This window comes from Etheostoma cragini, chromosome 23, assembly GCF_013103735.1.
Source record: "Etheostoma cragini isolate CJK2018 chromosome 23, CSU_Ecrag_1.0, whole genome shotgun sequence".
In the NCBI taxonomy this organism is placed as follows: domain Eukaryota; kingdom Metazoa; phylum Chordata; class Actinopteri; order Perciformes; family Percidae; genus Etheostoma; species Etheostoma cragini.
This window is the reverse complement of record NC_048429.1, coordinates 7,903,603-7,922,968: the sequence shown is the minus strand read 5'-3', so window position 1 is coordinate 7,922,968 and position 19,366 is coordinate 7,903,603. Positions and strand designations below refer to the sequence as shown.

The following is a 19,366-nucleotide window of genomic DNA, read 5'->3' as shown; positions in this document are numbered from 1 at the left end:
GGGGGGAAGAAAATTGAAATTAACTTGAGAGTGGAAAGAACGCAGAGATAAGAGACAAAGAAAGGAAGAGGACAACAAAAGGTGATTTATCATTTGAGGTGTCAAGAATGGAGAACTAGCTGTAAGATGGGGCATCTAGATGGGACACAAGTGCATCTCCTTAACTTTAGAGAAAAGTTAAAGAAAGAAAAGGATCAGTGCCGAAAGGAAGATGCCTGTTAAGTGGAAGAAACAAGAAAAAAAAGGGGTCACCTGAAGCTCCTACAACTTTCCAGATTTAAAATCTAGACTTTTCCAAGACAATGATCACTCTCATGATGAAATAGAGTTTTCTGACTAATTTCAAAACTTTGCATGTCCTGAGGATGATAATTCACTTATTTACTAAGTCTAATGACTAAGTTTAATTTTCCTGTGCAGCAACTCATTACTCTGGCACAGCAAGTAGACTCCATACACTGCTTTGTGTAGCCTAGAAAACCACACTAACATCAACAGCAAACTTATACATTGCCCCTCCTGTATCCATCTCCCTCTAGTCTCTTATCAAATACAGTAGCACAATGGCTGCGGGTGACAGGCGGTTTAGAGTGAGACTGTGGTGGTCAGATTAAACGGATTGCTTTAGGCGAGGTGAACGCCTCTGTGAATATCAATTAGCCAGCCGTAGAATAATTAAGGACAGCCATGTTTTTTAATTAGCCGACTGCCGCAGTTTGAGCCGGGAGTGAGGGCGGAGGAGTAGAGGAGGAGGACAAGAGGGGAGGAGAACAGGGAGAGGAGGATGGAAGAGAGATGAAAACAGGTGGATTTTTGCTGCGTCATGCCCCCTCACCTCCTGTTTTCCCACTGATTTGCTCACCTACACCATTGTCTTTCACATATACTTTTTTTGTTTTAAGTGTTCTCTCCGTTCATTGTCTTTTTTAAAGCATTCCAAGTAAATAAAAGTACATAAAAATACTCCATGCTTGCAGCAATCAGCAGGCTTAAGGCTGTTTCACGCATGTGCGTCATCTCCGTGCCGTGGCTACGTCATTGCTCCTACTCCGTCGTGACCATTTCTGAGTTCTATGTCGAGGTTGCTTTGCATTGCGGTGCATTTCACCGCCATAACGGTAGGTGGTGTCATCTAAGTCATGTGCTCAAGCGGTTCTCAGAATGGCAAACCCCATTAGACTGCTAAAATATTCATCTTATTTGTTTGGGCTAACCCTAACCCACTCGTCATACATTTACCATGTCTATTAGTTGTAAGCAGTATAATGAAAGTAATTTTCTCTTAAATTGTTCCTTTTGAATAGCTATTATGAATAGCTAATATCTTGAATAAAACTATCCAATATTTTACAAGAAAAGGTATATGTATAATTATCCTGTTACAACATTTACATCACATACATTACAACACCTTTTGGGAGTTCTGGCCCCCCAGGTGAAGACCCATAAACTTAAACAAGTGATACATCTTATGGTAAAATTCAATTTAGTTCGAAGTTTACAAACCATTTGCCAACGGCATACATTTAGGTTTGACATCACAATGTTTAATAAAAAAAGGCAATTTCTTCTTACAAGAAAAAAAACCACAATCCAATAATCACTATTAGCAATTCTGTACATATCACATTTTTCATTTCACACTTCAATGATGGAGACCTCTGCATTGTAACAATGAGGTGATTCACTGTTACACTATATGTTGGCTACATGATCATTAATCATCAATGCTAGATGAAAATAATCTTGCAAGATGTCATGATCGATAGAGCACAAATCACATCTCTTCACATTAACTAACAGCACCTCATCCATAACCTTGGTCTCTTTTGTCTTCCCCCTGCCACCATCAGCTGAGCCCCGATTCACCCCTGTCACGACTAGCATCATAATCAATGCTCCCTCACACCATCCCAGTGAGTGCTGCAGCACGGTGGGTCAGAGCTGCTCACCAGGGCTCATCTATCACAGAGCTGCGCGACAGGGCCCTGTGACAAACTAATACTGAAGCAGTGGGCCTCGGGTCCTGCGTGCTTCGACAAGCAGGGAGGGGGTCAAAGGGCAGCACAATGTGACCGTGCTCTGGTGTTAATTGGCACGGCGGAGGTGTAGGTGGCATGTAGGAGGTTATAGATGGATAGAGGGAAAGGGGGTGGGGGGGGTTCATGTAGCAGAGATGAAAGGGAGGGAGAGATGGGTCAAAGAGTGGTTGGAATATGGATGACAAGATAGTTGGAAGGAGAACTGTTTTTTTGACAGCTGTTGCGAGAACTGTCATATCAAGGAGATAGGAGAATATTTTAAAAGAGGGGTTTGACAAAAAACAGTTTCTTACTTTTGTCAGCCAAACATGAATATGCGCGCGCACACTCACACACGCGCACACACACACACACACACACACACACACACACACACACACACACACACACACACACACACACACACACACACACACACACACACACACACACACACACACACACACACACACACACACACACACACACACACACACACACACACACACACACACACACACACACACACACACACACACACACACACACACACACACACACACACACACACACACACACACACACACACACACACACACACAAATAAATCTTGGCACATCCTTTAACTGCCTCTAAAACCATTGCAACTCTATCTTTAAATGCTATCACTGGCAGATCAAATCTAAGTGATGGAGTGTAAAATGATATCACCTAACACAGACTTTACTGGCAGTTTTACACATTACCCTTAGAGTCACTAATAGAACATAAGTCCTGGTAGCCGTAGCTGTAAAACTTCATTGGAAACCATTCACTTTGGCTGGTTAATTAGCATGTGGTTTTATTGAGCTTAGGTTCAAGGCTAGCTATTAGTCTCTGCGGGAGGTGGTAGGGTTATGGGCGATATAATCATCTCAGATAAAGCGTGGTCAGTTAATGGGCTTAACCTTGACTGATAACACTAAAGGACAAATCCACTGTCAAACACTTCTTCTAACGCATACTGATGGCTGAGAAACATGTAACTTTTTATTACTAACAATCCTGCTATAGGGTTCAGTGTTCTCAGGCTGCTGAATCAAGTTCACAATTATCTTGATATGTGAAAAACGTTTACTCTCTGATGGTACAACCAACAAAGAAAAGAATTAAACCCTATAAGGTTGAGTTGGCTATTGTTTTAACAGTCCATTATACAGAGAAACAGTAAACGTGGGGACAAAGGCTGTTTTTGAATCAGTTACATTGATCTAAGACGGCTGGACCACAAGGACACCCCGAAACAAACTTGACAGCATAGCCACCCTGTCACAACATAATAATGCAGCATCCTGGGACCCCAGCTAACAGGGATTTATGTCAGTGGAGCAGGGAATAGTCAAAATAAAGAATAATAAAGAGCAGTGATTAATCATTGGGAACAAGCTGGCTGTGCTAAGAAGCTCTGACTGAAGTAATTACCATCTGACCACTATGCAGTAAATATGAGTCTATTTTTTATGCACATTTTGTTTTGACACGTGCTTCTGCTGTGGAACCAGTGTTTATGCCAGCACAGCAGCAGTGTCCACATGCTGCTTACCAGGTGTCTGTTGGCATGCAAGATGTAGCAAAAAGGCTGATCATCAAAGCAATAAATAAGTTAACCGTCAGTTCAGGTTACTTAAAGTAGATTGGAGTATAAATGTTGGGACTTATTATAGCATGGTTTAAAAAAAAAACATGTTATGTCCTGTTTTCACAAACCCTGTACAAGAACATATAATGATATGTTTTTACTCCTATATATTGTTTGTTTGCAAACTTAGTAACTTGCTTTGATCTTTGACAAATTAATGACTGACGCATGGCGCAGCCTGGTAGAAAAAGACATCGAAGCCACAGGCTGCAGACAGAATTACTCTCACGGGGGATCTCTTAGCACAGTGAGTAATGACGCAATGACCTGCAGGGTCAAAGGGTTGACTTACCCAGGACAGGGACCGAGGGGCCACGATGGGGACCAAAGGCCAAGAGGTGTAGGTGGTGAGTGTGGGTGTCTCAATGTTTTTGCATGTATCTTAACTACTGGCTGTTTAAGGGCACATTCAAATGAAGTGTCCTTGTGGAGTCTGTAGCTCATTGACTGTGAACAGGGGGTCAACAGAAGGCTTGATGTGACCCAGCGGGCCTTAATGATGCTGAGACAGGAGTGTCAACCCACTCACACATTTATGTCTCGTTTGCACTTCTCTCAAATGTGGAAATATTTAAAGAATACACAAATTTAGTTTCAGGAAGAATATAAACAGTGAGGTTCATAGTGATCATAAGATAATTATAAGCTTATAAAAGATAAGTAGTAACATGCTTCCTTTAAGATGTTCGTTCTCAAGAATAAAAAGCAGGGAATATCATAGGAAAAGCTTTAAAAAAAAATCCAGTGAAAACGAATTGGACAAGTGAGCCCACAAAAGGTTGAAATCCTGGTAGAAACATGAAAAATGACTTTCCTTTCTACTACCAGACACTTCAAGCCCCACGGCCTTTGAGGGAGACACCACCTCCATCGCTCCATTGCCAGCTCCTTCGCTGAGGGACGGCAACAACATCTGCTGGCTCAGAGATTGATTAATTGGCTGATCAGGCGCCCGTGGTGTAAACTGATTGATTGATCATCTTGTGGTTGGAGCTGCCTTTATCTAGAGCCCTGGGGAGCGAAACTCTGGAGGTCCCCAGTCATCTGTCATGTCCAACACACAGGAGAAGACGGAGGAGAGATGAAGCGCAGTGGGTTTATTACCAAGACATGGGGGGCATGTATGAAGGGAGTCTCAGCCAAGATGGGAACAGGGGGCATGCCGAGAGAACAATGGGAATATGGGGACAAAGGGCCTGAGCATGAATGTAAGGGAGTAGATACTCTCGTGCTTGTAGAGAGGAAGCTAGATAAGGACATACACAAAGACAGAAAGAAAACAAGTGTGGCCAAGCCAACATCAGAGGGACAATATTGTCCAAAAATGAGGAGAAGCACTTATACACTCTGTGAGAGTTGCCAAGGAGTTGAGGGTTCAATGACTTGCTTAAGGAAACCTAACAATTAAAATAGCTAGACTGTCATGATTAATTGTCTCATTTAGTTAAAGGAAGGTATTTGTACTACTAACTATGGTTATTTGACGCTTCTTTTTCAAGATCCAGGTTTTGTTTGGACATATAACTTCCACTCACTTATAATTCTTGACCACAACTCTGTTTAACATCCGAGCAGATAGAGTAATGGGATCCTGGGAGTAGAAGGTGGTGAGAATGCTTGTACACATTCATTCAGACCCATAAACCTATGGCAGAAAATTCCTTTACTTGACAGCAGAGGACACAGTAAAAAACCTGAGAGTAGAAAGAGGCATATTGTCTTTGGGCAACAGATGTCCCTAGGGAGCAAAGTGAATGAGAGAGAGAGTTGGTGGAAGAGAGAAAAGAAATGGAACAACCTAGAGCAGAAAGAAGGTGAGAGAAATGTGGAAGGAAAGACATTAGGGGAAGACATCCAGGTGGGAGAAAGACAGCCCGAGGATATGTTACTGACATTGGACCTTGTGGATAACTTTAAGCTGCATGTGCCTGACCCGTCAGTGTACACGTACCTGCAACATGTGAATCCTTACCTGGATCCATCTGCATGTTAAAATCCATCCTAGTATACATGTAAGTGACTGAATCCTTGTTAGATTATGGCTGTGGGCATACTGTACATATCTTAGTGCACATGCTGTGTTTCAATGCATATTCATTCCACCCAGCAGCAGCAGGTGGCCACAGTCCAACTTCAGCTTCTGTCCATTAAGCCCATGTCAGCAGATTCAGGGTCACCTCTAATCCGCTAGATTTTTTATCTGAATATATGCCCTTTCCTCTTACCTTAATGACTTTAAAAAGTGATGCACAGAAAAGAGCCATTTTGATGTTAGTTTATTCTCTTAAATCGCAAGTTAGCCTGTTCATTTATTATTGATTTGTAAGTATGAGTCTTTACACCTACATGTCAAATCATTAATGAGTAAATATTCTTATTTCACCAAAATGATTCCTGATACAGATACAGTGCTAAATTGTTGCTATTCCTCTCAGATTATTTGAAATGTGTTTAAAGTTTAAATTGTAATGTTTAAGTGCTGTTTTGAATTGGTGTGAAAACTGCTTTGTGGATCATTTTGGGTTTCTCTCTTGTTTGCTTTCTATTTATCCCCCTTTCTTGTATCCTCTTTCCATTCTCCCACAGATTCTCTATCTCATCCAGATTTTCTGCTTCCTGACTCCCCTCTCTCTGTTCCTTCCTTACGTTGAAGTTCATTCCATCGTTCAATCAAAATCTCTACCTCGAGCACCATTAGCAGAGCTGACTGTTCAATACTGTATAGAACCTCATTAATACCCCTCTCCTGTCAGAGCCAAGAGGGAAAACACAGAAAGACCAAGAAAAGGGAAAGGGGAGAGCTCAAAAGAAAATGTGTGTTATATTACACATCCAACACATCTACTGCTGAGCCACACGCATACAATGAGTCCAAGTTGACTCAGGATGCTTGCTATTCTAACCTTTGCACTTAAATATCTTGCCAATTTCTTTCACTCATCCTACTGACATTTCTCAGCTAGGATGAGTAAAGGGAGAGGTTAGGAAACAGAAAAAAATATTGACTGGGTTACACTTTATAACAACCATCATTAATAGATGGTAAATTGATAGTTAATTAATCTTTAGTTAATTGTCATTTAACCGTTAGCAAACAGTCATTTGACTGTTAAACAATTCAAATATAATAATGTTTACTAATTATAAATAGAGCTGAAACTTAACAGTTTATTGTTACACACATTATATCTCTCATATGTTATATTAGGCATCAGGTAATGATTAAAACATGTTTGTAAACCTTTAAGAAACCATTTTTAAAACATCTATGTGCAAACATTACATCGATAGATGGACCAGGAATTCCTAACACGCTGTTAAGGGTTACTTGGTTTGTAAGCCTTCTATAAACAGTGTCTGGATAGTCATTATAAAGTTGCAAGATATAAAAAACTCTCTCTCTCTCTCTCTCTCTCTCTCTCTCTCTCTCTCTCTCCTTCTCCTAGACCGACAGGATAGAATCTGGGTGGGAAAAGAACAGCGCATGTCCCTCCCTCATTACCACCACTGAGGTGCCCTTGAGCAAGGCCTTAACCTCCAACCGCTCCAGTGGAGCTGCTCAGTGGCCAGTAGATCAGATTGTAGTTGTACTGGACAGCTTCCAGGTATGAATGTGTAACTGTGTGAATGGTATCAGGGCATTCCTGCAAAAGAGAGGCTGCCTCTTCCCTGAATGAATAAAGGTTAAATAAAAAATGATATATTTATATATACTTTTATTTTTTTATATCATTTACTGAAGGGCATAAAATGTATCGTTGCTTTACCAAGCATTTACTAACCAATAAATAATAAAGTATAAAAAAAGTTATGGTTTTGGTTTTTATTCTGCTTCTTTGTTTTGTTTTCTGTTTTTTTTCCGTGTGTCCTCCCTCGTCTTGTGTTGTGGTTCCTGTCTGTTGTTTTCCTTTGAGTCTCTGTATGTTCTGTTTCCTGTTTTATTTTGATAGTCTGGATCTCTGTCTCCTGTCTAGTTATGCTACCTGCCTTCTGTTCTCCCGCCTCTGTCATTGCCGTCCCCGCCCTAATGTTTTCACCTGATGTATCACCTGTTGCTTGTTTGCTCGTTACCTCTTGTATTTAACCTCTGTGTTCCCTTTGTCTCTCGTCAGATCCTTTTGTGAATTTGAGTGTTCCAGATGGTGTTTTCCACGTTTCCCTTTCTTGTGATCTGTCCTTCTCTCGTGAGTCTTATCAGTGTCAGTGTTCCTGTTTTTTGGTTTCCTCATTCCTTAGACCTTTTTTTGGGATTTTTTAATTGAATTGCTTGTTAACAGTAAAATGACAGTTTACTTACAGTTAAATGACAATTAACTAAAGATGAATTAACTATCAATTTACCATCTATTACTGATGGTTATTATAAAGTGGTATTGAAAAAAAACAACTTTTTACTAACTGTCTTTAGCTGTAATGAATGGCTGAAATTATAATTCACAAGAAGAAATATCTTGCTACACTCACTAATAGCAACGTGAAATATATAGAGGAAAAAGAAAAGTCAAACCTAAAAAACTTTAAAACTTAAAAATGGTGGCCGAGTTAGCTGGTAGAGCGGGTGCACATATGTAGAGGTTTTTGGCCCAAAGCAGAAGGTCCGGGACTCAAGTCCAACCAGTGATGGTTTCCTGCATGTCTTCCCCCCTCTCTCTCCCCTTTCTGTTATCTGTTATGCGTTGAGCTGAAAGTGCTATTAGGTAATTAGTTTCTGTTTACATAAGTCAATTGCATTCACTGCTTAGACAAGGTGAAAGAGAGCACACAGCCCAATAAGATATTTCTGTGAACAAATGAGGATAAATACATAAATACATACACCGCCCACTAAGGCTGAGGCAGTAAATTGACTGTAAAGGCTCTCTTGTCAGAAAGAAGTGTTCCTGACACGAGTATCCTCCCATCAATCGAAGCGCTTCCGTATCCCAGCCTCGCCGCTGGCCACTTGCAGTGCCAATTAGCTGACAGGGTAAGGGCCTGGCACAGAGTGCCAGCCATGGGCCATGCCAATTAGAGCCTGACCTCCTGTCTAACCCTAGTACTGGCATGTTGTGTGGGCACCACACCCTGGGCAGAGGTAAGGTAGGGCTGCCAATATGTAAAGAACGGTTGAGTGGACACCCTTCAAGACGTGAATGAGGGAGCATTCCAAAGACAGGAAGGAGAAAAAGAACAAACGGACACATGTATGTATAGTCAATCAAAGGGGCAGTGGTGCAGACCGAATATCTGCTGACTTAATTTCAGACAAAGAAAAAACATGTCTCTAAAAAAAAAAAAAACTGAAGGGTCTTTTCAAAGGCAACTAGAAATAAAGAAAAAAAAAATAGCTAATTGTCATGTTGTTTGTACTTTTTCAGTGACCTAAATAATTAACTAATTGTGGTGGGAATATAGTTTGTAAGGTCCCATGTACAATTCATATATCCATAGTGATACAAAAGTTGATCCAAAAGACTTACAGTTTATGTGGTAAAACTGGTCTGATGGGATGGTGAACAGGATTGCACAACAATTCAAAGCACTGCCAAGATCCCCAAATCACCCCCAAATTCTAACCTATAAGAGGTTGCATTATTGCTCTTAACACTTTGTAGTGAATACTCACAAATACATCATAAACCTAATTATTCTACACAAACTGCAGACAAAATCTGAGGAGGAACAAGCTGGTGGTCCTATTTGTTAAAGGTACTCCTTACTTTTGGATTGATCTGTGATTTATGCCACATCACACATTCATCTTTTGTAACACATCTACAGAGCAAAAACACCTGAAAGAAAAAAAACTTTGACCGTCATATTAATCAAACAGACTGACAAATCTCTTAAATCCAGTTACATCAAGTCTGGCAGGGGTTATGCTTACAACGGCTCAGAGAACTGGAGTCAAAGATAGGATGCAATTTGTTCTTGGGGAGCTGAGCATATCCACAATATATGTAAATCACAGTGTGCCACTACCTCTTTATCTCATTCAAAGTAAAAAAAAATATGAGGACCTTTTCTATCCCCAAACCGTTTTAAAGTCTGTGATGTGGGGAAAAAATAATAAGTTTAGAGAAAAAGTGTTTTTATTTCTCTCTCAATTCCACCAATGGACACCAATTCAAAACCCAGCAAGTCTCCTTTAATACCTGGGAAATTAAATTGTCAGCCCATTATCAGCAGGGTCCAGTCGGCTGTATCTAAACTGCAACAGCAAAGAAGCACACAAGATTTCACACCCCCAAAAAATGAGCAGGACATTTGCCTGAGACTGCAGTTTTGTAGAGGGGTGGAGGGGAGCGGAGTGCCTGGGTGAGCAGAGGGGGACTTTCTGCATTTAAAACCCAAAGACATTTTCAAGCCAGCCAAGCATCAAATGGAACACAGTTTAAGGAAAGAGCAGGCACTGATTTTCTCCAGGAGCTTTGACAGGATGGACATGGTGTGTGTGTGTGTGTGTGTGTGTGTGTGTGTGTGTGTGTTTGTGTGTGTGTGTGTGTGTGTGTGTGTGTGTGTGTGTGTGTGGAGCTAACAAACATTCTTGTTATGCTGCATTATCCCTTGCTGTGAAAGCCGAGGTGGTGGAAAAATCATGGAACATCACATTAGCTTTCGGGATATACACTACAGTGTGTGTGTGTTAGTGTGTGTGTGTGTGTGCACGAGAAAGAGGGGGATGAAGATGAAAATAGAGGCAGCAAAAACAGCACGATTAACAACAAGGCTGACAGGTAGAACACGGCTCTGGAGATCAGCGTGCTGTTTTTTATTGTTTTTTCTTGTGTAATTAATTAGCGTTATTAGATGGGTTAAATGCAGAGTCTTCATTTCACATATGTGTAAATTTACTTGGCAAATAAAAGAAATACATTATATTATTGGGCCTCATCTAGAGCTGGGCAATATATCAATATTGTAATCGATATTGTGATATTAAAGTGTTGTCTTTTCCTGGATTTAAAGGCTTCCATACAGTAAAATTAAATCATTTTCTGGACTTACCATACTATTGTAATTGTTCTATTATTTGCCTTTACCCATTTAGTCATTATATACACATTACTGATGAGTAGTTATCAAAAATCTCATTGTGAATGTTTTGGAAAGCACCAATAGTCAAAACTATAATATCGTTGTGGTATCGATATTGAGGTTTTTGGTCAGAAATATCGTGATATTTGATTTTCTCCATATTGCCCGGCCCTAACCGCAATTTAAATATTAGCTAACCTTTATTTTACTTTCACATTGAACTTACTTCCGTATTAATATTTAGAAATGCAGTTTAATGGTTCTTTCCATTGATAGCTTTTGTACAACAGTCTGTAAGAGGCCTGTGTCTTCAATTGTGATCGGCCGGGCAACACAGAAAGTTCTTGGTTTTTATTGATTTATACTCTTCAAACATATATTCTCGGCCCACCTTTGACTTCAAGTCAGTGGACCATAAAAGAGCAAAGCCATCATTTTATTGATTGATCCAAGAACCACATGTTGAAAAGCAGGCTAATAATCCTGCTTGCACCACCAACTACTGATGACAACAGGCTTTTTCCCCAACCCTGTACTGCTGTGATGTAACATAGCGCTGCAGCATTACTCCAAAGCATCACAGCTGGGTGTGGTCAGAGATTCCAGACACTTTTGGCTCATAGAGGCCAGTGCAGCTACATTTTTACTTTTATAATCTAGAGTGGAGCTACTACAATAAATAAGGTGGTGTATAACCAAGCTCAATCATGACATGAAACCATTGAAGTTTCTGTTTATACTCAAACACTGTGTGGCTACTCTTGGAAACTACTCTGTGAATTATTTATTTATTATGGCCTTTACATTTCCTGATGGAAAGGTAAACATCTCCCATCTGTTTCTATCATAACTTATATTTTTAGATATTTGTTATGATTACCTTTTTTTGTTTTGCGTGTGTCGCTTTGATATAACCCAAACATAATATATGGAACGTAAATAAAAACAATTCAACTGTTGTGTTTCATTTATAGGTTTTGAAGTGACTTACATAAATCTAAAGATAGCCTTGTGTTGCATATTTATATACTGTATACTGTTGCCTAGTGTCTTTCAATGTGAGTGTTAGCTTAAGGTCTTAAATTGGAAAAAAAGGAAAAAAAGTAATTGTAAGATCTAAGTGTTTTAGACCAGATGCCAACAGTAGACAAAACTATTGCCGCCAGGTAGACCCCACCTAGGCAACAGTTTGGAACCTGGAAAGATTGATGACTCTAGGTTTGATTGAAAAGTCTGCCTGGGGGTTAGAGCCTGTGTTTTCGGTGAAACGCTGTGGCCAGTGATTGATTGGCCACTGGGCCAGTTTGGCTCCGCAGGCAGCAGAGTTGTTGAAATCAAAAGAGGGGATGGCGGAAGTCTGTGATTTCATTAAAACACAGATGAGTAGACTGACAGACGGCTGAAGACTGTAAATAAGTGCATGACTTGTGTACTAGTATATCTCTCTGTCAAAACTCATTTGACAGTGTATGAAGACAAGATTACATTTATAGCTCATTCACTCACTGGTCTTTTCTGCTTCCGACTTCACCAGGTATCTGCAAAGAATCAAACATTCCTAATTGATGTTGCCGGGAAATTAATCACTAATTGACCTGTTCTCTAATTAAGGGTGTATTTGTGGGTAATGAGTCTACTAAGTAACTCCTTGATGAGGCCATCTTGACCGCATTAAGCCAACAATCTGAGTTTTTCCACACAGGGCTGGCTGCTCATTAAATCACACTCATCCAGAAATGATTCTGAATGACCACATGATGAGAAGATGAAGTCTGTCTTTATTAGCTTGCCAATTATCTTGGAGAAAAAACAATGCAGTATTGAGTGTTACAAATATTTTCTTTTCAGTGTGAATTTAACCAGATAGACCTTTGTTATATATGAGGCCACTGCGAATTAAAGCGTCTTCTTCTGCTCTAGACAAGCTGGCATAATCCACACAAAGAGTGAAATAAAGAAAGACAAATGCAACTTCCCAACAACTATAGCTAATGAAAGGCTGATTTAAAAGTCAATCATTCAAACAGTAATTGTATTTGCTTGTTTGCTATGCTCCAAATAGCTGGTCAAAGAATGTACGATGAAAACACCATGCAACATGAGTATGCGGAAAACTCAAATATACTGCTGTGCTTCTAACTACCATAAACCCCTCGTGGATGCCAGTGTTCCCCATTTCTTCTACTGCGGGTCCCCCTGAGTGGCAGAACATGTGTGAGCGCTGACACTGAACACGTTCCCCTCTGACAACAGAACCCCAGGAACCCGACAACAATGTACATGACAACACACACCCCTGCCTACACTGCTGTGAAGTTTCAATTACTGATAGACTTGGCGGCTGGCTACTGAAAGTCAGCCTGACAGGGAGGCGAGTGACTACTGGTGGAAAAACCTGAAGGACAAGAACTCCCACTAGGGTGGTAGAAACCATCTAAGACCCTGGATACACTTTGCACAACTGTGATTTATACTTAGAAGAAAACTACATTGCATTACATGACAAAAATGTTCGCTACATGAATAGATATGAAAAGGGGTTTGCTTCGACATACTTCTACTATACTAGCTATTATCCTGGCTTGATTTTGAGGTTAGCAAGTTGACAGTATGGTCAACACAGCTATAATAGTCACCCTAGTATATGAAAAGACAGAGAGTACAAGGGTCATTCAACTCAAGTAAAAAACATGTATAGAACAGTGGACCCTCAACTTGTGAATGACAAGGAAAAGAATAGCTGCATTCTTCTTAATTTAGATATTTTTACCAAAAATAATCAAAAAAATTTATATAATTTATGGCAAACTACTGCCAATACCTCCCTAAAATATGCTGCAATTAAAAGCATTTTGTTTTCTTCCAGGACTTAATATGGTAAAAATCCAAAGTGTTACACAATAACAATCAGAATCTATAAGTAGAATTTAAATCAATAAAATCTAACCACTACCCAACCAGACTCTAACCCCATGTCTCGGGGCAACTGTCCAGAATGGCTGTCACTGTAATTGGAGCAGCTATGGTTATGGTCATTATAGGTGAGCATGGAGCATATAGAAGCATAACTGCTCACAGCAGCACTCTCATTGTGTGTGAAGCAGAAGGGGGACTGTATGGGGTCCTGCTGATCACCGTGACCTGTGCTTAATGAGGAGGGCAAATCAATACTAGGCTGGACAAAGAACACAACAACTACAGCTGCCATAGCGAGTGTTTTTTTCAGCTGCAATGGACATGAGAGCAGGGCTCAGGTCAATTCAAGTTCAATTTAAACAATTTGAAGTGCAATAAAATCACAGATGCAATGAAAACATCTAAATTCTGGAGGGTGTCAGCCACCAGATTATGTGCTTACAGTAAACTACAATTGCTCACTGGAGCGCTTTCTCCATCAACTTGTTGTGTTTGCCCAGCAAGAATCTTCCAATCCCTGATGCTTTAGTGCTTGGAAATGGAAATGGGTTGGGACACCTATGCTAAGGAGGTCTTTTACTTAACGAGGTATTTTACTTAAAAGCACCTTGTGAAATAAAAATACTATATATGCACATATGCGAATATTTCAAGTTAATCTTCGCAACACATACTGTATTTCTGGTATTTTTTCCACTAAGACACTGAGAGACAGGAAGACAGACAGGCACAAAAGACCTTAAGAACATGTTTTATGTTTCATCAAAGATGAGTTCACTGTGGGTAGCGGAGAAACCGAGCGAAAAGACAATGGGTGGGAGACGTCTTGGGCAACAGACTGCCTTTTAAAATGGAAAAGTCCAACTTCAGTTGAAAAGAGCAGGGGCTGTGTGGAAGCGTCTGACTTGACAATTACATGAGTGGTGCGAACGGCACTGTGCCTCCACTGATAACCCGTCGCATTCTATTAAAACTCCAGCACTCCAAAAGAATGCTCAAACTGAGGAAATTATCACACAGGCATGCAGAAGCTCTCTTTCTCTCTCTCTCTCTCTCTCTCTCTCACTCTCTCAAGAACCCTTTAACAACTATTCCTTTGTGTGTGTGTGTGTGTGTGTGTGTGTGTGTAATGACAAGGACAAGGACTCTCCACTGTGACAGTTCAGTAAGACCCACCGCTCACGTTGCTGCCCATATATTACAGATAGAAAGCAGGTGTTACGTTCTTGCCCTCTCTCCCCTCCTCTTACTTGTCCTCCCCAGATTTGTCCTGTCTCCCCCCAATGAAAAACAGAAATTAAATTACAGAAAACCGACAACTGAAACGGCTTTCTTTACCGAAGCTGAAGGAAAAAACATCATGCGTCTGCCATGCGTTTTTTTTGTTGTTCTTTTTGTTTTGATTGCTGTTCCAAATGAGGGATCCCTCATACACTTGGCTTGCGGCGCAAAATCACGTTGCTTCTCTCCCTCTCCCTCTCTCTCTCTCTCAACAAAATGATTCATTTTTCTATTACTGCGATGAGCGTGTGAAATGAGCTATATAATCAATAGCATAGGTTTGTAAACAGCAGCCACACTCGAGGGAAAATGTGTTTTCTTTTAGAAAATGATACGCTGCTTGTGGTACCACACACGGGCAGCGTATCGTTTCGGAAAGCTCATCTGACAACGTTTATAAGGGCAATTTACAGTAAATAAAGACACCGGCTGCCCAAAATGAAGGTAGCTTTTATAATACAGCAGGATGAACAAGCAGAGACCAAGAAAAACAATATTGAAGATGTGGACAGCAAAGAGGAGTTTTCTTACCTTATGTAGGTAAAAAAAAAGATAAAGCTTTGACGCCTTTAAAATTACTATGAAAAAACTGTTAAATGTTCTGTGTGTGGAGGGTGTCAGTGTTGACACAGTCAAGGTGGTTATATGAATTACTGCACACAGAAATAGTCACACTCACAGCCCTGACATTTTGTCACAGAACCAAGCAAGACCTGTCGATTACAGCAAATAGGTTCACCTCAGTGTCTTCAGTGTGATAGAACAGGAACGTGTCAACGTAAAATGGGACCTGTCTTCATGTAAAAATGGCTCTCATCAGCGAGTCTGTGCTTGCAAGGTCAAACAGTTAAAATGTTCAATGTTTTTTTGATACTGTGGTGCACGTTTATCCAACTCAGTGTTAAAATGTATGAAACGGTTTGACAAGATAAAATAAGATGGTACAGTTCACAGCAGCTGCCATACATCAAGGCGTATGTTTGTGGAAAGACTTACATAGAGCTGAGCCCGGAGTCTCTCATCCTCAGTGGTGATCCTCTCTCTTATTACAGCCTGCTGGATGCTCTCCTGGGCCATAGCCCGCTCCACAGACAGGATCCTGGACACTTCATCCTGTACCTTGGACTGGGCATCATCCTGAGCCTGGGCTTCTGCACGGGCCTTCTCCGCCGCAACCCTGTAGGAATCACCATTTTACATATTTAAAACGCTTTTTGATGCATTTCAAAATGTTATACATTCATTATGTACAGCAACAAAGTTCTTATTGTACCTATTGTAACTTCACTGTCCTCAGGGAATAACAATAATGCGCCTGATTGTACAGGACTACAGTATATACTGTCCTACTCACTTATCCTTCCCCTACAGCCATCTCTATAATGCATGACTTGCTTCTCAAATGTTGTAAAATATAGAATGTAAAAAACTGTATGTACAGTATGTTGCAATGTGTACTGTCCAGAGAGCAAATTACCTGCTCCCCTCCTCCTGTAACTCCCCTTTCTCATCTTTGGTGTTTATAGCAGCACCCACATTCAGATGTCCTCTTGTTGCAATGTTGCAGTGTCTCCCAAAAGAATTAAAAGGTCACAAATGCATTTACAGTGCCAATGAAGCGCAGATATAGGCCAAAGTACTTGTACATAGATTTTCAACCCTGATGCTATACACCTACCGTGCATGACATGCCATGTCTGTGCTATTCCACGGTTTACAAAAAGAGGGCAACATTGAGAAGCAAAAAAAATAAAATAGTCGGTTGACACCTGTCGTGCAGTACAAATCAAGTTATATAATTTCCAAATTATTTACATTTAAGAGGGATTTGACTATCAATAATAGAAGACAGAGAAAGCTACCGTTTTCCCCAAACAAGAATTATCAATCCAATAAAGGAATGATATAGACAGAGGCAGTGCGCTCTTTGCAGACACAGGACCACCATTTGAACCCTGTCACTAGGTTCTCATAGTTGCCTAGCAACACACTCAGCGACAGTGTGCTTGATTGGAAAAGAGAAGGAACGTCCCTGAAAACCTGAAAGTCTTCCTCTGCTAGGAATCAAACGAGGCAAGGTAGAATAAACACAGAAGAGACGGAGCGAGTGCCTGGGTGAATTATGACAGACTGAATGAAGACGGCAAGGTTCTTAATGAACTTCTAACAAAGAAAAATCCTAAGAGAGCCCTGAAAGACGGCCTTGGTGAGAAGGAGGCTGCCTGAGAGTGATAGTGACTCGTGTTGTGATGCAATTCACAGATAGGGAAACATTTTTCACGGTCAAATGAACCATCTATGATCTATCAGTTGTTAGAGATCTAACTGATCAAGTTCTGTATTGATGCCTATAGTGCACAAACAGTTAAACCACAATAGTTGTTTTTAAATAGTGAAATTACATTTATTTTCAAAATTGTGCTTTAAAAGGTGGTAATCTTTTTTATTGTATTCATAAATTAAGATAAATGCATGACTAATGTACAGCCTCAGCAGGGTTTGTGCATTGCTCATTATGATGGCAAGTGCACATTCCTGGTTGTCAAGTGTGTGTGTGGTAATTTGGTTTCTTCTCCTCTCGGGTCTGTTTTTCTTGCTTTTACAAGCATCCAACGATACGTCAGTGTAGAGGGGGTTTTATCTTTTACTGAATTTCAAAAATCTCATCGATCTCTTTACTCACCTGTGAATAGACCCAAAATCTAGACTGTGCGGAATCGTGAGGGACGGACAAGTCTGACTGATCACCATTCCATGCCTATGGCTTTGAGCAGATGATGGGTAGGTCTAACAAAATATGGTCAACTTAACTCAACTATGTCTTAAAGCTGCCATTTGCCCTGCGACACCACTTCATGTCAGAGAGCAGGGGTGAGTAAGATGAGATGCGGGAGACAGAAAAAAAGAGAGAGAGGATGGAGCGAGAGTGAGTGGTGGCGACATGACATGTTTGGCCCTGAGGAAGTGAAGCAAAGAGGGAATGAGGCAGAGAGTGGGTGAAGGAGATGGAGGGAGACGGAGAGAGACCAGCCATGTCCAGTCTCACAGTCCACTGGGCTGCACACGTCAGCACACTCCATCCATCATCAGGCTCCAACTCACGCACACACAGACACACACAGGGAGCCTCCTAATAGCCTTTTACATTCACCATTTCCCCACAATCAACGCCTGCCTGCACTGCTAATGCACCTAAGCTACCTTTACTCAAGAAGCTTTAGCTGTTGCCATTTGCTACTACTATCCAGAAAAGCAATAAAAGTTTTTTTTTCAGGGTTTTGGTTTTGGGGGTAAACATGTGGGCCAGCATTAGCAGTCATTTGATTTTTTGTCAACTGACAACTGTGCAGATGTTTAAGGACTACCAGCATGCTCTTTGTCAACAGTAAGCAACGCTTAAACTCAGCAGCACAAAACCTCATTTTTTAAGTTTTTTTGGTTTCTTTTTTTAACAAAAAAAACACATGACAGAAAGTAAAGTAGGAATGAACCAGGCAAAGTCGAAATATACTAATAAAAAGGTATAGGCCAACTCACCGAGGAAGGTATTTTTGCCAAATAAAGAAAAAGAAAAATATCAAAACATCACGAATTCAAGGATTCAAATAAATGGTTAAAAAAATGAAAATGATTAGCTTTACTACATTAAATAAAAGTCAACCGAAACGCATCAAGTGCTACGGTGACCAAAAGCTACAACCTGGACAAGTGAAAGAAAGGGGGCCAAGAAAATAGACAGCCTTGCAAAAAAAGTCTCTTGACGGACTTCCTCGCAAGTGCTAACCCAAGCAAAGACTGCTATCACTAGCTGGATGCTATCTGTCTACTTCACCTCTATTGCTTTCCAGTCATTGCCCTGTCCCTGCTATATTGGACGCATTTTTCATTCAACTGTAGAAGATTGGCACTGGGTAGGAACGGGTGGCTTCGATGGAAATGGAGTCAGACTGAGGAGGAAAAAGACAGCATCTATGAAGAGGAATGAAAAATAAAAAAGAGAATGTTTTTGGAGGATAAGTGGATAATGTTTGATCCGGTACTGGATAGAGAACGAGGATAATCTTGGCCCAATAACCTGTGTTTTGATGGCACAGTGGATCAAGCCTTGAAAACAGAAAGATGGAAAGACTAAACCAGTGAGGTGTCATTAATTTAAAAAGGAGTGCAAGTGGGTTCAGGCTGTTTGGGTCTTTGCAGTAAAGTAACTGACTATTTTCAGGAGATGACCCTGAACAGAAGTACTTGGGAATCTTTCAGTTATTTTAGGACACTATTTTTAAAACTGACAGAGATTAGATCTGTAGCAGTTTATATGAAAAATTCATGGGTTGAGTAGCTGAGATGCTGCAACTTAAAGTGAAGTGAATACAGTCGGGGCAAGCTTTACGAGGGTGTATATGTGTGTGGATATATACACTGTCCAATAACAAAGGGAAATGCAAACATGGTCAAA

The 19,366-nt window shown here is 40.5% G+C and overlaps 1 protein-coding gene across 5 annotated transcripts in view; it reads right to left on the bottom strand.

Annotated features, from left to right (window-relative positions):
- Positions 1-19,366, bottom strand: part of chchd3a (coiled-coil-helix-coiled-coil-helix domain containing 3a) — a 65,735-nt gene that overhangs the window by 27,547 nt on the left and 18,822 nt on the right. For all 5 annotated transcript variants that reach the window (XM_034863452.1, XM_034863454.1, XM_034863453.1 and 2 more), the window contains one exon: positions 15,910-16,090. In XM_034863452.1, the coding sequence (XP_034719343.1) occupies positions 15,910-16,090 (181 nt within the window). The remainder of the gene's footprint in view (positions 1-15,909; positions 16,091-19,366) is intronic.